Raw genomic sequence first — 16,698 nt, 5'->3', positions numbered from 1 at the left:
ATCCTCTGCACCTGCGGCCTGGGTCTCACTCTCTCCTTCCATTGCTCCTACTTAGGGCCTCCTGCAACCCGGCTTTGTTCATCTCTGTGCTCAGTGCCTTGTCGCAGGCCGCAGGCCGACACACAATGGGAGCTCACTGTTTGCTGGAAGAATGAGAACAGAGGACTCTGGAGCGGTTCTGGCCTTGGGCCAGAGCAGCCAGGGGTGTCCTCAGCTCCTCATCAACAGGGCTGAGTGGCCCCCTGCAGAATAAAGCAGGATCTGCCCAGCCCCGTCCTGCTCCATCCAGGCCTCCATCTCTGCTTGCCTGGCAGCTGAGCAGCCCCCTCCTTGGGCTCCCAGAATGCACCCTGCTCCCTGCAGCGTATTTTGTTCAGAACAAATCAGCTGTGTCTCCCCTGTTCCAAGGTCTGCACTGGTTCCTGCGAAGTTCAAGCAAGAGCCAAAGTCCTCCCAGTGCCCCCCGCCCCACCCCAAGGCACGACATGGCCTGCCTCCCCTCACCTCTCTGATCAGCTCCAGCTCGAGCAGCCGTCTCTTTCCTCCTTTGCTCCACCGAGGTCCCCACGGTTCCCCAGGCACCCTGACTGCATTCCCTTTGCACTCACAGCCTTTGCACCTGCTGGCCCCTTTGTAGCGAACGCCTTCCCAGCAGGTATCCGCATGTATCCGCATGGGCTGCTACATTACCTTACTTGTTCTCTGGGTTTAAACATCACCTCCTCTGAGAAGTCCTCTCAGATTATCTGACCTCAAATAGCCGCCCCCCCCCCCGTCACTGCTCTCCCTCTTTCCGCCTTCATCTTGCTTCACCATCTGTCACCATCTGACATAGCTCTTTATGGCCCCCACCAGGCCAGCAGGGGTCATATTGTTCTGTGTACAGTTATATCCCTGGTACTTAGGATGGGCCAGGCCCCGGATCAGAGCTCAGTGGATTTTCCTCACATAAGGGAATGAATGAGGGAGCCAGGTTTCCAGCTCTGAGCCTGCCTCGTTTTGCTGTGTGGCATCAGGGCCATCGCTGTCCCTCTCTGTTCCCCATTAGCCCAGTCTGTACAAATCAGAGACACGGGTCCGATCAGCCTGGCCTTTGCACTGGGGAAGGCTTCTGGGGAGGACCCCCCACCTATCCACCGGACAGGCCCCTGTGCCTCCCCACACCACGCCCCTGCAGGCCCAGCCCTTACCTTCTGCAACCACTGAGTGTTGTTCTCCAGCACCTTCTCCAGCTGTCGCACACGCTGGGCAGGCCAGTCCCCTAGGTTCAGGGTGGCAGCTGGCGAGTCCCTCTGGAGGCTGTTGGAGCCCCCGAAAGGCTCCGGCTCCGGCGGGCAGGGCTCCGGCTCGGGCAGCACGAAGGTGTAGCTACACTGGCCGTGCTGGACACGGTGTGCCCGGCGGCGCCCGCCTGCCTCCTGCCCCCTCCGCTGGGCCACGGTCACGGCGGCCACGACGAGGAGGAGGCCACCCAGCAGCATGGCCAGCCGGGAGAGCATCAGGAGAAGCGGCAAGGGCAAGGGCTGCGGGCTCAGAGCCCCCCCAGCGCTCCGCCTGCCCCCCGCCTTGCTCTGCACCCGGGATGTGCTGCCGTGGCCAGCCGCGGGCGGACAGGCCTGCCCCCGAGCCCTGCAGCGGCAAACCCCTGCTTGGCCGATCTCTGTCCAGGCGGCTATTTATACTTGCTCCAAATACCACAGCTGCTCGGCTTCCTCCCACCGCCCGTGCTCCCGCCCGCAGACACCCCCTCACCTCCAATCTTCCCCCTCTCCCTTCCTTCCTCCTCGCGCTCCTGCCCACGGCTGCCCTGTCCCCACACCGGCCCTGCTCCCCCGGCTTGGCCTGGACCCTGAGTTCTTTTATTATCCAGTGGAGGCTTGGCCTCCCTGTGAGAAAGAAAACAACACACACACACACACACACACACACACACTCACATGCACCAAACCCCCAAAGCTGCCTGCTTCAGAAAACCAAGCCCAACTGAACCCTCTCTTCCTGTCTCTGTCTCTGTCTCTGTCTCTCTCTCTCTCTCTCTGTGTCTCTCCAAACTCCCCCCACCAAGGCTGGGATCTCAAGTTTCAGCTCCCCTTCCCCTTCCCGCTCCCCCCCACCTTCCCCCCTCTGATTCCATGTCAGCACTTGGAACATGAGTGAAGTGACCCCAGAGAGAGCAAGGGGGGGCAGAGGGGTGAGGCTGGGGAGGAGGTGGTGAGTCCAAACTGTTCCTAGAGAAGGAGAAGATCCTTTCGAGGCCAGGGAAGTGGATGCTTTAGCCAGGCCAGGGAAAGTGGGTGCTTTAGCCGGGAGCTGGCTCCAGCGCTCCCTTCTCCCTTGGGGCCTGGGGAGATGTTGTGACCTAGGGTGGCTCTGGTTCAGCGGCTGGGACACTAATGAGAGGCTGTCCTGTCCTGGGGCAGATTGTTCTAGAACTGCCTTTGGCCAGAGTGGGGAAATGGATTGCAAAGAGAATAGCTTGGGGTAAAGAAGTGTCTCTGCCAGCCCTGGAGCCAGAGGGGGCTGCCTCTAAATCCTTCTCTCCAGCCCCTGGCCCTTGAGTAGGCAGCTGAATTTCTCTGTGTCCCCATATCCTGCTTTGTCAGCAGGGCCACTCCCTTCTCTTACAGGATGAATGTATGTGAGTCCTCTGCCTGGAAACTGAGGAATGTTTGATTTACTCGCTTACCTGTTTACTGGTCTAAATCCTGGCAATGCCAGCTGTGTGACTTTGGGCAAGTCACTTAACCTCTCTGTGCCACTGTTTCCTCTTGGCGAACTGAGGAAAATAATACCACCCACTTCACAGAGTGTGAAAATTCAGTAAGTTGGAGCAGGGATGGCAGAGGTGAGCACTAAATAAATACTTTGTACAGCTGTGATCAGCATCATAGTTACTGTGTATCTGTTCCCTGAGCTCTTGGGAATGTAAACCCCACGAGGGCAGGACTTATTTTGGGGGGACACGGTCACTGGACAGGAGGTGCCCAGGAGTGCTGGCTCCTCTCCTGGGTGTGCTGCCTTCTGTCTTCTTCTGCTGCTTTTCCCAGAGCTGGGGGCGGGGGGAGTGCATCCAGCTGTTTGGTATTGTTTTTTTTTTTTCCCTTTGTTTTCCCAAATCCTACAGAGTTTTGAATGGGGAAGCCTGCTTGGGGGCAGCAGGAACCAGGGGGCTCATCCGGCCAATTGAGAACTTTAAACCAGGTGTGTGGGGCTTTGGCAGGAAAAGGAAAGACAGCTGGTTATCAGCCACCAGCATTCGCTGAACTTCCTGTGTGCTCAGGACCCTGCTTGCCCACCTCTGCCTCAATTGTCTTGACTGTAAATGGGGTCATACCATCCCCGATCTTGTGAGGAAGAAGTGTGCTAACTCAAGTCAGGTGTCTGTCCTGGTGCCTGGCACAGATGAGCCCAGAGTAAGGGGCGACTCTCATGAGGATGTAATGATTAAGTCACACGGTATGAGCCCAAGGTTGTGTCATTATCATCCCCATTAACAGAGGAGAAACCCAAACCCAGAGCAGGAGGGTGATTCGCCCGAAGCCTGGAGACGGCTTGACCTGGAGCTGGGGCAGGAAGGCAAGCTCTGCTGCCATGTGGGTCTGGAGCCCATCTCACTTCCTCCCACTTATCCCTCTGGGCAGTGCAGGAGCCTGGCTTCCACCTGTTCCCCGCCCACCTCCAGCCCACCTCCGGCCCCAGGCCCCTCCTCGGTGCACAGCAGGGAGCATCTATACCACCTCTGAGAGCATTGGAGCTCTCCCTTCCTCCCCACCCACAGACACCCAGGCCATGCATTTAATCTTAAAGAATGAATGTAATTTTCTTCCCAAGGTCCCATTATTATGTGAATGGCTCTCTGCACAGAAGAGGAAACGAGATTACCTGTTCGTGGGAGAAATGTGGATAGGACCAAAAGAAGAGCTCTGGAAAGCTTGGGAAATGATGACCCTGGCAGCCTCAGCACCTTCATTTCAGCACCTCTTTCTCACCTCAGGGCCTTTGCACATGCTGCTTGCTCTGTCCAGAGCACTGCTGTCTGCCCATCCCCACCTTTCAGAAGTGTTTCTGTTACTGTGGCTGTCAACCAATTACCCCAACACTTGGTGGCTTAAAACAAAAATAACCATTTCTTATCTCTCAGGGTTTCTGTGGGTCAGGAATTCAGGAGTAGCGCAGCCGGGCCATCAAGAGGTTGCAGTTGGATGGTGGCTGAATGACAGTCATCCCGAAGGCTTCTTCCATCACCTGTCAGCACCTCAGCCTTCCACCCGCTGCCCTGGCTCCCTCATGGTCTCCTTAGATGGTGTCTCCAGCACGCCAGCTTCAGGTTTTACAAGGTTTCTGAGGGCTACAAAGGTTCTTGTCTCCAAAGAGCCAGGTGGAAGTGATATAGTACTTCATGACCTAGGCTTGGAACTTCTGCCTCTGTTTGTTCATCAGGGTCTGCCCAGTTCAAGGCTGGGAACATGGACCCCACCTTTTGATGGAAGTCATTGTCCCAAGAAGAGCACACAGGACGGGAGTTACATTGATGTAGCCATCGCTGGGAAATGCTACAGGCAAGGGAACTGATGCATGCTCAGCCCGGGCCTGGAGCCCTGATCCTGTCGTAGTTCAGAATCCCCTCTCATAGTCCCACCTTTTATTGTAACCCTCTTCAAGGTGTTAAGAGATGAATTACTTGTGTAATTACTCAGCTTTCTCTATTTGGCCCCAGCATTTGATATGTAGTATGTTCTCAATATCTGCCAATGAATGAATGAATGAGTGAATGAATGAATGAGTCTGTGAATGAATGAGTGAATGAATGAATGAGTAAATGAGTCAGTGAATGAGTGGATGAATGAGTGAGTGAGTGAATGCAGTGCTTGACCAAGGCTCTCCCAGATGGGCTGCTGTGGAGCAGGAGGCAGGGGCGGCACCAACAGAGCAAGACCGGCTGACACAGACATGACAGTGGCCTTGGGCAGATGGCTGACGTCTTTGGCCTGCAGATTCCTCTTCCTCAGTCAAAGGGAGGGTCAAACAGACTCTACGAACGCCTCCAGGAGATCTCTCAGAGGTGAGCTCTAGGCAGAGTTTACAAACTCTCAGGCTGGTGAGGATCTTCAAATATGGGTCCTTAAGGCCAGTGTCCAAGGTAGTTGGGGGCAAAATCTAGACCAGAGGCAGAGGGTTTCCAAAAAACCTCCCTGCCCTCAGGGAAATGGGAATCAGCCAATCCCTGGAGGAGCAGCTGGAACCCAGGTGGTAGCAGGGACAGGCTGGCGGCAGGACCCAGAGAAGGAACCTGAGAAGCATCATTGGGGATCAGTTGGCAATGTCAGGGAGCACATGCGCTGGTGTTGAACTCAACATTGAACTTGGTAACCTGGTGCTCTGTGCGGACTTGTGGCCCCCACCTCACTTCTGAGTGCCAAACCCAGAGCCATCCACCCGGACGCAAACCTCAGAGTTTCAAACAGAACTCCCCACTTTCTTTCTTTCTTTTTTAGATTTTTTTTAAAATTTATCAGAGAGAGAGAGAGAGAGAGAGAGAGAGAGAGAGCACAGGCAGACAGAATGGCAGGCAGAGGCAGAGGGAGAAGCAGGCTCCCTGACGAGCAAGGAGCCCGATGTGGGACTCGATCCCAGGACGCTGGGATCATGACCTGAGCCGAAGGCAGCTGCTCAACCAACTGAGCTCCCCACTTTCTATTCCCCCACACTGCCCTAAGAAAACTTCTGGATTTTTCCATCACTAGTAACTGCCCAACCTTCTCCAGGCACCTGGGACAGAAACCAGGGAGCAGGCCTGTCACGGGGGGAGTTCTGGCTTTCTCACTTCCAGACGTATGCTTCATCTGCTTGGAGCTGAGTTTCCACTTCCGTCGAATGGGGTTGATGCTGGTGATGACCTGATAGGGTTGTTCAAAGGATGAGAAAGCTGATTGCTGTAAAAGGCTTAACACAGAGCCTGGCACATACTAAGGGCTCAATAAATGACAGCCCAATAATGTCATCATTCCTCCCTGTTGTCACTCTCTGAGGCCAGGCTGATTCATCTCTTGCCGAGGGGAGAACAAGAGCCTCAGAACTGAACTCTTGTTAATCCATCTTTGCTGCTGCAGCCAGAGTGATTTTTCCAAGACACAAATCCAGCCCCTGACCTCTTTGCTTAAACCCTTCAGTTTTAAATGCCAAACTTTTTAGTGGTTTACAGATCCCTGCAGAATCTGGCCTCCAGCCTCATCGCTCTTTCCCTAAGTCTTTGCACCTCATGACGAGGAGCTGGTTTTCCTTTCCAGCACCCTCTCTGCTCTCTCCAGCCTCTGGAACTTTGCTCTGATAGTTACCTCTACATGGATAAATCCTTTCCACTGGTATTCCTTGGCTTACTACTACTTGTCCTTTGGGTCTTATTTCGGACATCACCTCCTCCGGGAAGCCTTCCTTTATTGCCTCCCCACTGTAGTGGGAATAGACCCTCTCTGGTAGAGATACTCTCTCTGCACCGCCTCTACCTCTGGGATCCAAATGCTCCTTGCCTGTGTGCCCCCCACCAAAGCATCAAACTGCATTATAAAGGCTTGTTTGCAGACCTTTGTCCCCCTCCAATCTGAAAACCCTTCCAGGGCGTTGACCATCTTTCCATTTCTGTGTCTGTGGTATGCCCTAGGGTCAAGCTCATCCTAGATTCTCACCAGTGTTTGTTGAATGAATAGTCACCACTTTGGGGTGGGAGCTGGACTGGTAGTCCCAAAGTGGAGACTAAGGAAGCCTTTCTAAGGCAGAGGCAGCAGGAAGTTTCTGTCCAGGGTATTTCTATTTGGGTCCTGCCCGAACATGTAAAACAACCCCCCACCCCAGTTTATTCTCCCTCTGCTAGCCTCTTGTTACCATGGCGCCAGAACATGGAGAAAATACTTATATCTACCTGGAGAATTTGGCTTTTGCTCAAATGGCTTAGGCAAAAAGAGAACTTCTTGGCCGATGTAACTGAAGAGTGTAGGGGTTTCTAGCTTCAGGCATAGCTGGATCCAGATGCTTAAATGATATCAGGAATCTTCTGGGCCCCTGTTTTCCTTTTGGCTTAAATCTCTGAGAGTTCCCACCACCGTTCCCTCCACCACTGGTGGCAACAGTTCCAATCTATCCACTTAGCAACCCCTCCCGAAACAGAGTGTCCCTTTCCTGAAAGTTCTTGGGAAAGTTCTGGCTCGGGTCACAAGGACATTCCTGAACCAAACACTGTAGCCAGAGGGATGGGGTACTCTGGTCGGTCAGGCTGGGCCATTTGCCCAGCCCGGGAGCGCTGGAGTAGGGGCAACCTCATGGGACCAAGAAGGATTGAGGGAAGGGTAGGAAACCTGGGATAGAATGACCAGAGGGAGATGGATGTTGAGGGTGCAAAGCATCCGCCCACTTGCCTCCCCATCCTGGCCACTCACCAGGTGAACTGGCTCCCCTGCTGCCACTGCCACCTCCAGCCAGTGGAGCCCGGACATCACCAGGGATGCCGTGGGTCCTTACCTCCCATTTAGCTTATGAGAAAACACACCCAGAGGGGGAGGCAACTTGCCCAAATTCGCACCCTGTAATCTATTTTCTTGGAAGCACTGATCTTCCTGTTCTTGGGAACAGAGGCAGGGGAATCGAGATCATTCCTGGAGAACCATGTGCTGCTTTGGGGCTCCTTGAGTATTTGGATCTGAAGAAGGAGATGAAACCACAAGCCTGGGTCTCCCACCCGGGACCTCATCTCCACAACCCAGCACTTCTCCCAGCCCCCTTCCTCTTCAGCTCCCCGCATTTCAGCACCCAGGATGATAACCGAGGCTCATAAGTGGAGCAGCATGGTGGGCCCCCAAAGCTTCTTGTATGCGCTGGGCGTGGCCCGGAGGACATCACCCAGGGCATCTCAGGGGGCCGCGGTGGCGGCGTGGCAAGTCCTGGCATGAGGCTCAGGGGCTGCTGACCACCTTGGGGATGGCTTGTCAGTGTCCCCAGGAGGTTGAGGGGCAGCTCTCATGCAGCAAGAATCACCATGTCTTGGTGAGACTTTCTGCTCAGGACCACCGCCTGTCTGTCAGTTGCTTTCTGCATCCCCTTTCCGCCACCCCAAACCCAGAACCACCACACAGTTCACAGATCAGAAGGCACCCAAGGCTGGGTTTTGAGGTCACTCCTATGACCCAGGCCTATCAGTTAAGAGTCCTTCACTCCGGGCACTGAAACTTGATTTCTTGATACCCCTTTAGTCAGCAAGACACTGCTTCCTCATCTCTGAGAAGGGATAACAGTCCCTCGTTTAGTAAGTTACAGTCTAGTAAGTCTAGTAACTTCCAGTTACCAGTGCTGCGGAGCAAAGCACTCCAATACTTAATGGTTTTTAACAATGGCAACGTGACGTTACTCATATATGCACAGTTTTGACTGGATTCATTGGGGATTGCTTGACTCGACTCCATCAGACAGCACCTGGAGCAGCTTGAAGGCCTGGAATCATCTGGAAGCTCATGCGTTCACATATCTGTGACTCAGCTGGGGCCATCAGCGAGAATAGCTACACGGGGGACTTCCTTGCGGCCTAGGGGGCTGGGTTCCCAGGGCCCAGATCTTATGGCCTAGCCTCACAAGTCACTCAGGGTCAGTCTTCTCCATGCTATTCATAGAGGCAGTAACGAAGGCCCACCCAAGTTCAAGGGGAGCGGGAAGAGACTCCCTCTAGGTGGGGAGAGGTAAGGTTTCAGAAGATCACATAGGTTGGGAGAGATTGCTTGTGTTAGAAAACACAGCTGGCCACAAGAGACTAGGATGAGAAGATGTCATTTAAGAATTTAGCACGTAGGTGCTCAAGAGTCAGTAGTGTTATTATCCTTGCTATTATTGGAAAGATCCAGCATCTCTTGGCATGAAAATATCCTTTAGACCCTCTGATAGTGAAAGGTGCAGTAGGAAGTGGCTTTATTTCCATCGGGGCTGCCAGAGAAATTGACCTAGAGGTGTTCCGGGATTTGTCCAAAGTCACCGAGCATATCCGCACCTAGCAAGATGGGCTCTCTTACAGCTGCCTCTGTGGTTAGCATCACTTGTCTCTCTGGGGGCAACCACCCTAGCCTCAGTTTCCCCTCTGAACAGGGGGAGAGTCCGGGCTCTGCCACCCCAGAAGCTGAGGGGTCCAGTGTGGAGGATATTCTTGGCTGTGCCTCTCAGCCTGGGTCACAAGCCTGCCCATCCTTTCCCAGGCCAGGGGAGCTCGGCTGCCTCTGAGCCCGCCTCTGAGCCCGAGTCTGGCACTCACTCCAGGATGTGAAGAATGAGCCTGCCAGGTCGGAGGGCAGATCTATTTTTGAACCTGGGACCCCGAGGAGGTCCAGAAGAGCCTGTGACCCAGGGAACCAGCATACCCCTATATATTTTGTTTGTTTTTCTTAGAGAAGCACAGCATGTCCTTCAGAGAAAAGTCAGAAAATGCATGTTAGCATGAGGGAAAAATAAACGGAGCTTGAATTGTCACCAGCCGGAGGCAAAGACAGTTGCTCACATTTTTGGAGTATGACCTCCCCTCCTCCCAATCATTTCCCTCTATGTATAGATGCATGTATTTTGAGGTTGGGTTTTCTAACACACACATACTGGAAAATTCTCTAAATGGTGTTTTATTGTATTTTACTTATTTTTGGATTTACCTTTTGAAAAAAGAAATCAGAGATGTGCACAGGATCATATGATTTGATCCTATATATCAATCACTGTAAATGGCCACGTGCTAGCATTTTGCGTATCTGTTCTGGAGTTTTTAAAGAAATAAAATATTATTACACATTAGGTTGGCCTCTCTCCCGTCCTGCGTCCCAGTCTCATTTTTCTCTCCCTTCCCACACACAGGTCCCTAAACATGTATCCATAAACAATGTATACTGTTTTTGTGCTTTCAAAATTCAAATATATGCTATGAAGATGTAAACAATGTTCTCTGTGCACGCTGTTTTCCAGCTCTACCTAAATGACACATACAGATCAAGAGCCTAGGTCACTTTCTCGTCACTGCTATGCAGCTTTGCACCGTGTAATTACATGACTCTTGATTTATCCAGCCCCGGGCTGACGGGCAGTGGGGTTGATCTAGTTCTTCTCTCACTCCTAAGGAGGCTCCTGTGGCTATCTTATCCATGAGCCCTTGTGCCCGCAAATAGATTGCCAAATTGTGCTTCCAGCGACTGCTGCGCCTGGTTACCTTCCGCCCGTGGGCACCAGGGTTTCTTTGCTCCATGTTCTTTGCTGTCCTTTGGTATCACAGGCTTTACTCTGTGGAATCCGATGGCTATGAAATGATACACGTATCTCATGGCCTACTTTTCCTACTTTTTTTTTTTTTTGAAGATTTTATTTATTTATTTGACAGAGATCACAAGTAGGCAGAGTGGCAGGCTGGAGAGGAAGGGGGAACCAGGCTCCCTGCCGAGCAGAGAGCCCAATGCCGGGCTCCATCCCAGGATCCCGGGATCATGACCTGAGCCCAGGGCAGAGGCTTTAACCCACTGAGCCACCCAGGCGCCCCTGCTTTTCCTACTTAACAATATGCTATGAACTCCTGTCCTCTGCAGACGTTTTTTCTATAAGCGCATGTTTAATGGCGGCAAAAATCTCCACTGGGGCCCTGCCAGGATTTTCTGAACTGATTCCCTGTTGTTGGACACTGGGCTTGTTTTCTCGGTAGACCGCAAAACTGACCACAACTGCCTCCCATCCCTGTGAGCACCGGCCTTTGCAAGGTGACTTCCCAGCTCCTCCCACCAAGAGGCGGAGTCTATTTCTCCATCCCAGTGAATGGGGGTTTGCCCATGTGACTTGCTTTGGCCAATGAAACAGTTTCACATGTGAGGCTCTGGGCTGTGCGCTGGGGCTTGCTCTCTCGCTCCCCGGGACACGGGGACCAGGGTGGGAACAAGCCTTGCTCCTCTGTTCGATGAAGAAACACCTGTGGTCGTGTCATCCTGTCACCCCCGCTGACATTGGACCAACCCCAGATCGGCAGTGTGAGGCCATCCTAGACCAGCCGGCCCACACGAGAAGAATCGTCCAATTGACCCACCGAAACGTGGGGGAATAATACACGTTTGCTGTTGGAAGCTACCAAAGTTTGAGAACGGTTTGTCAGGCAAACTCCATGGTGATACAGCACCGTCAGCTCTTTACTTCTTTACTAATTGCTGTGGACATTGGGCTCAAAGCCAGTGCAAAATAGAATGAGATGACATTTGTCAGTATCCTAGAACAGGACTCAATATCCGAGGGGATCCTCTTTCACATCCTGGTGGGCTGAGATGGGACTTGTGGCCCACCTTATTTCCCCTTGGTTCTCCCTCTGCTCCTCCTTATCTCAAGTGGACTCATTCCTCCAGGTTTTTCTGGATGGTACCAATACATAAATGGAAATGTGACCATGCGGACTAAAGTATTTAATGAAATTTGTAGGAACATCTCTAGTACTGGATTTCCAGGTGTCCTGTCCTTCTAGACACTCTCCCTTAAAGTCAGGCATGGCCACATGACTTGTTTTGCCCACTGAATGTGCAAGGTAACATTTAGGAAACATTGCGTGATGCTCTGTGCTTCCCTCCCCGACTGCAGAGAACCAGGAGCCTTGTGTTAAGAGAGCTGCAGCACCAAATGGCCGAAATCTTGGTCCCTGTGAGGTTTCAATGAGCTCACCTGATGATCTCCACTGGACAAGAAGCATGAGAAAGAATAACATTCTTTCCTGTGTTGTGCTTTTTGTCATGGCAGCATTGCTTATTTTGGGTTGAACTCTGTTCCCCCCCAAATATATGTTGAAATCCTAACCCCCCAGACTGTGACCTTATTTGGGGAAAAGGGTAATTGGTTAAGATGAGGTCATACTGGAGTAGGTTTGCCCTTAATCCAATAGGCCTGTTGTCCATATAAGAAGATGGTGTGGAGATGTGAGGGCAGGACACCATGTGAGGACAGAGGCAGAGATTGGAGCGATGCAGCCACAAGCCAACGAACTGCAAGGATCTGGGGCGATCACTAGAAGCCAGGGAGAGGCAAGGGAACATTCTATCCAGAGTCTTAGAGGGAACATGGCCCCACCTCCGGAGCTCTGAGACAATCCATTTCCATGGTTTTCAGCCACCCAGTCTGCTGGACTTGGTTACAGCGGGGCCCCAGGAAATGAATACCCTGACACTCCCGGCTAGATAAAACTATCAGTGAAGGCAGCCTCTTTCAGTCCAGGCATCCCCTGTCTGCTTAGTGACACTTTCCGTGCACCAGGCGCATGCTCCGGACTCAGCATGAGTACCCATTCATTCATTGTGTTATTTATGGTTCACCTGTTTATGTTACTTACTATGTGCCTACCGTGTGCCTGGCTCTTCTCTCTAGGCACTGGGGAAGCCCAGCAAAGGCCCTCGCTGTCACAGAGCTGGCTGACTAGAGGGGTAGACACTGAGCAGGATGACTAAGTGGGTATGTATTTGGCTTTACTGAGGAGGTGGCCCTTGGACAGGGACCAGAAGGAGACCCCCTAGGTCCAGCTTTGAAGATTTAGTGGCTCTCTGCCTGGCTCCTCTTCCAGAAGGGGAATGGGAAACTGTAGCAAGTTCATGGGCTAGAAAACCAAGGTGCTATTAAAAGTGAAGTTGTAGGAGAAAGATTTATGATGCACTGTTAACTTAAAAAAACACTTGAGCCAAGATTTCTTAGATAGGAAACAAAACCAGAGATTGTAAAATAAAAAGACGGGTGAATTGAATTTCATTGAAATGGTTGGATTTATCTTCCCAAAGGCATGATTAAGAACGAGAAGGCAAGTCACAGACTAGGAAGAGAATATCTGCAAAACATATTGAGGGGCACCTGACTGGCTCAGTGGGTCAAGTTCATGACTCTTGATCTCAAGGTTGTGAGTTTGAGCCCCATGTTGGGTGTAGAGATTACTTAAAAATAATAAAAAAATCTTTAAAAAAAACCCACTTATATTTAATAAAGGACTTCTATCCAGGATACATAAAGAAGTCCCCAAATTCACTAACAAGAAAACAAACAACCCAAGAAAAACATGGGCAAAAATTTTGAATAATTTCTCACTGAAAGACGGAAATGGCACATAAGCACACGAAAAGGTATTTGGGATGACCCATCATTCCGGAAATGCAAAAGCCACAGTGAGACACCAATACACGTTCATAGAAATGACTATCATCAGAAAGTTTGACGATGAGTCTTGGTAAGTGTTGGGCTGGCAGGAAGGGCTACCAAAGATGGCGAAAATTCCCGCCACAAGACCTGAACTTGGACAGGAGAACAAAGGACCAAGATGGCGAAAGTTCCCGCCACACCACCTGAGCTCAGACAGGAGAACAAAGGCCCAAGCAGGAACCTGAGACCCCCGCCCCGGGCTCCTGTGGACCAATGGGATCCCAATGAGCAGGAGGGATATCCAAATAAGGGAAACTTGCCAAAAGACCCCTGAGCTTTCCCCAAGACCCCTTAAAAGCCCCCTCCTCCCTGCCTTGGGCGCGACTTCCCCCACTCTGCTTTCCAGAGTTGCGGAACCTCGCCTGAGGGTGCCCACCTCCTCCCGGTGCAAATTTCTCGGCTCCCCTTCACCTGGGCCCTGAAACTTCACCGGAGAGAACCTTTAATAAACCTTGCCTTACACTCACTTTGCCTGGTGTTGTGTTTATCTCGCCGGAAAAACCTTACAGTAAGGATTCGAAGCAGGTAGATCTCTGATTCATTGCGAGTGGGAATGCAGAATGCTACAGCCATTTTGGAAAACAGCTTGGTGGTTTCTTTAAAATTAAACATATATTTAACCTAACTCATTAATTCCCTTCCTAGGCATTTTTCCAAAAGAGATGAAAATGTATGTCCATTTGTATGTATGCTAAAATTCTTATGAACAACATTATTCATAATTGCACCAAACAGGAAACAACCCAAATGTCCATTAACAGGTGAATGGGTAAACCATTTGGTATATCCACACAATGGGGTCCTACTCAACCATGAAAAGGAATGAACCACAGATACACAGAACAACACAGATGGATCTCAAAAGCCTTATATTCAGCAAAGGAAGCAAAACTATGGAAGAGTTCTTACTGAGCGATTCCCTAGAAAAAAGCAGATCTAATCTATGGTGACAGAAAGCAGATCACTGGTTACCGGGACCAGGGCAGGGGGCTGAAGGGCAGGGATTGACTGGGAAGAGACACACAGGAAGTTTCTGGGATGATAGAAGCATTCTTTACTGGATCAGACAGGTAGCAGCACAGGTGTACAAATTTGTTAAAATGCAACAAACTATAACTATAAAATGGGTAAAGTTTACCATACGCAAATGATACCTTAACAAAGCTCATTAAAGTAGTAACAGGTCTTAGGGAAATGGTCGACTCAGTGATCACCAAAGTGTTTGACCACTGCCTGCTTGTAAAGACTGGGTCCAGGGTGCCTGGGTGGCTCGGTTGGCTAAGCGGGTGCCTTCAGCTTAGGTCATGATCCTGGAGTCCTGGAATCGAGTCCTGCATTGGGCTCCCTGCTTGGTGGGGAGTCTGCTTCTCCCTCTGACCTTCTCCCCTCTCATGCTCTCTCTCTCTCAAATAAATAAAATCTTTAAAAAAAAAAAAAAAAGACTAGCTCCAAGTCACTGTGCCTCATCAGCAAATAAGAAATACCACCCACTTCATCGTGCCATCCCTTGTGAGCATTAGAGGTGATTCAGGGGAAGACCCCAAAAGACTGTAGTACATGGTAGTTAATGATTGTTACCTTTCATAATCATAGGAGGGGTAAGGTTCCGTAAGGGGTCTTAGCATCCCCCCCCCTCGGTCTACTGAGAATCATGAATCCAGTCACACACCCATCCATGCCCCCAAGCACCTGTTTATTGAGCATTTGCTATGTAATGAGCACTGTGATCCATCCTATGGGTTCAGCAACAAAGAAGAAATGCTGTCCCCTCCATTTGTATTTTATGGCAAGAAAATGATACCAAGCAGGGGCACCTGGGTGACTCAGTCAGTTAAGCGGCTGACTCTTGATTTCGGTTCAGGTCATGATCTTGAGGTTGTGAGATTGAGCCCCATGTCGGGCTCCTCTGTGCTCGGCAGGAAGTCTACCGGAGATTCTTTCCCTCTCCCCCCTTCTCTACTCCTCTTCGAACAGGTTCTCTCTCTCTAAAAATAAATAAAATATTAAAAAAAAAGAAAAGAAAGAAATAGAGAAGGATACCAAGCAAAGAATGGACAGAAGATGAATTCCAGTGTGACAAATGCTGGGAAGGAGGCTCCAAGGACCCCTGGTCTTAACCTAATCACGGTCAGAAGATGCTTCCTTGATAAAGGAGCATTTTAGACAGATCTCAGGGGTGGTGTAGAGTTACTCGGGAACTGGCTCAGGGGGCAGCTTCTAGCAGAGAGTATAGCACAGGCCCTGAGTAGGGAAGGAGCCCTAAGAAGGAGCACTTTGTCTGCTCGCCTTTCATGAATGAGTTGCTTATCAGCCCATGGCCCTTGCCCTGGAGGTGGGGATGAGAGCAGGGCAAGCCCAGCCTCGACTGGAAGTTCCAGGTGTTTGGTCATCTTGGCCATTGGGGACCCCAACCTTACCTCTCTGTCCTAGACCCTGACCTCCCCCACCGCCCCTCATTGTAACGTGACACTCCCCCGGGGCCCTCCGAAATCTGTACAGGCCTGGGAACAGCCCAGTTGGAATCTCTTTTGTTTGAGGCCCTCCTCAAGCTCAAAGCATGTTGTACTTCCTGACACAGAGCTTCCTGCATCCAGCTCAGGTGAACTTGGCAGCTGTCCTTGGCTGGAAACCTGCTTTTCACAAGTCCATTGTCCCTGTGGTGCCGCAGCCCCTGGGAGGCTGGCTGGGGGCGGCTGTGTGGAGGGGCCGAGGGGCCAGGGGCCGCAGCTGACCAGGAGGTGTTCGAGCAGGGGGACTTCCCATCCTTCCAGCCCCCATCCTCCTCCGGGAGGCCATTCCTGACCGCCAATCCCTGCCCTCTGCAGCTGCTCCCATCCCCCCTTGCCCACGCTGTTCCTCATTTGCCATCAGGCACACTGCCACTAAGCGGGGGGGATGTTGCTGCTGATAAAAAGTAGTGTCAGCATTGACAAGAATAACAGCAGCAGCCAGGAGCTAGAGAGGCTAAGAGAACAGACTCTGGGGTTAGCTGGATCTGGTCATGCTGAGTCTCAGTGTCCTCACCTGGAAAATGGGTTCAATATGGCATCTGTCTACTTCACGTAGTTGCTGGGGATGACACCGTCCCTAGCATGAGAGCAAGGGCTCAATCCAGGCCATGGATTGCTGTTCTTCTTGTGGTTGTGGCTCCAAGGACCGTTCAGCAAGGACTTCCCTAGGTCCAGAGCCTGCACTACTGCCTCTAAGATCACACAAGCCAACAGGGTGTCGTGGCACCACAAAAGGACGACTGAGTTTCAGCAAAACTAAGGCATGAACTCGAGATACCACAGTTGGGACCCACAAAACCAGCCCTGCGTGGAAGATGCCCCAGCAGATTCGGAGCCCCCAAGGACGTGCTCCTGCACACACTGGCCGCTGGAGGGCGCTGGGCTCACTAGTGTCTTTCCTGGGCTCTTTCCTGCTTCACCCTGAGAGATCCTGTGCTAGGTACTTCACCTGCTTGAGCTCAGCGTCTGTCTTTGGAAG

General features: G+C 51.5%; 1 protein-coding gene across 2 annotated transcripts in view; it reads right to left on the bottom strand.

Moving 5' to 3' along the window:
• The window catches only part of ANGPT4 (angiopoietin 4), a 41,516-nt gene extending 39,498 nt beyond the window's left edge, over nucleotides 1-2,018 (bottom strand). Inside the window, exon 1 of one of the 2 annotated variants that reach the window (XM_059406704.1) lies at nucleotides 1,191-2,018. In XM_059406704.1, coding sequence (XP_059262687.1) covers nucleotides 1,191-1,499 — 309 coding nt within the window. In that variant the 5' untranslated portion in view covers nucleotides 1,500-2,018. The remainder of the gene's footprint in view (nucleotides 1-1,190) is intronic. The other variant, XM_059406703.1, reaches the window with a different exon arrangement.
• Nucleotides 2,019-16,698: the final 14,680 nt, after the last annotated feature.

The sequence above is a fragment of the Mustela nigripes genome, chromosome 7, assembly GCF_022355385.1.
Source record: "Mustela nigripes isolate SB6536 chromosome 7, MUSNIG.SB6536, whole genome shotgun sequence".
NCBI lineage: Eukaryota > Metazoa > Chordata > Mammalia > Carnivora > Mustelidae > Mustela > Mustela nigripes.
The sequence above is the reverse complement of the archived record's forward strand: the minus strand, read 5'-3'. Positions and strand labels throughout refer to the sequence as shown.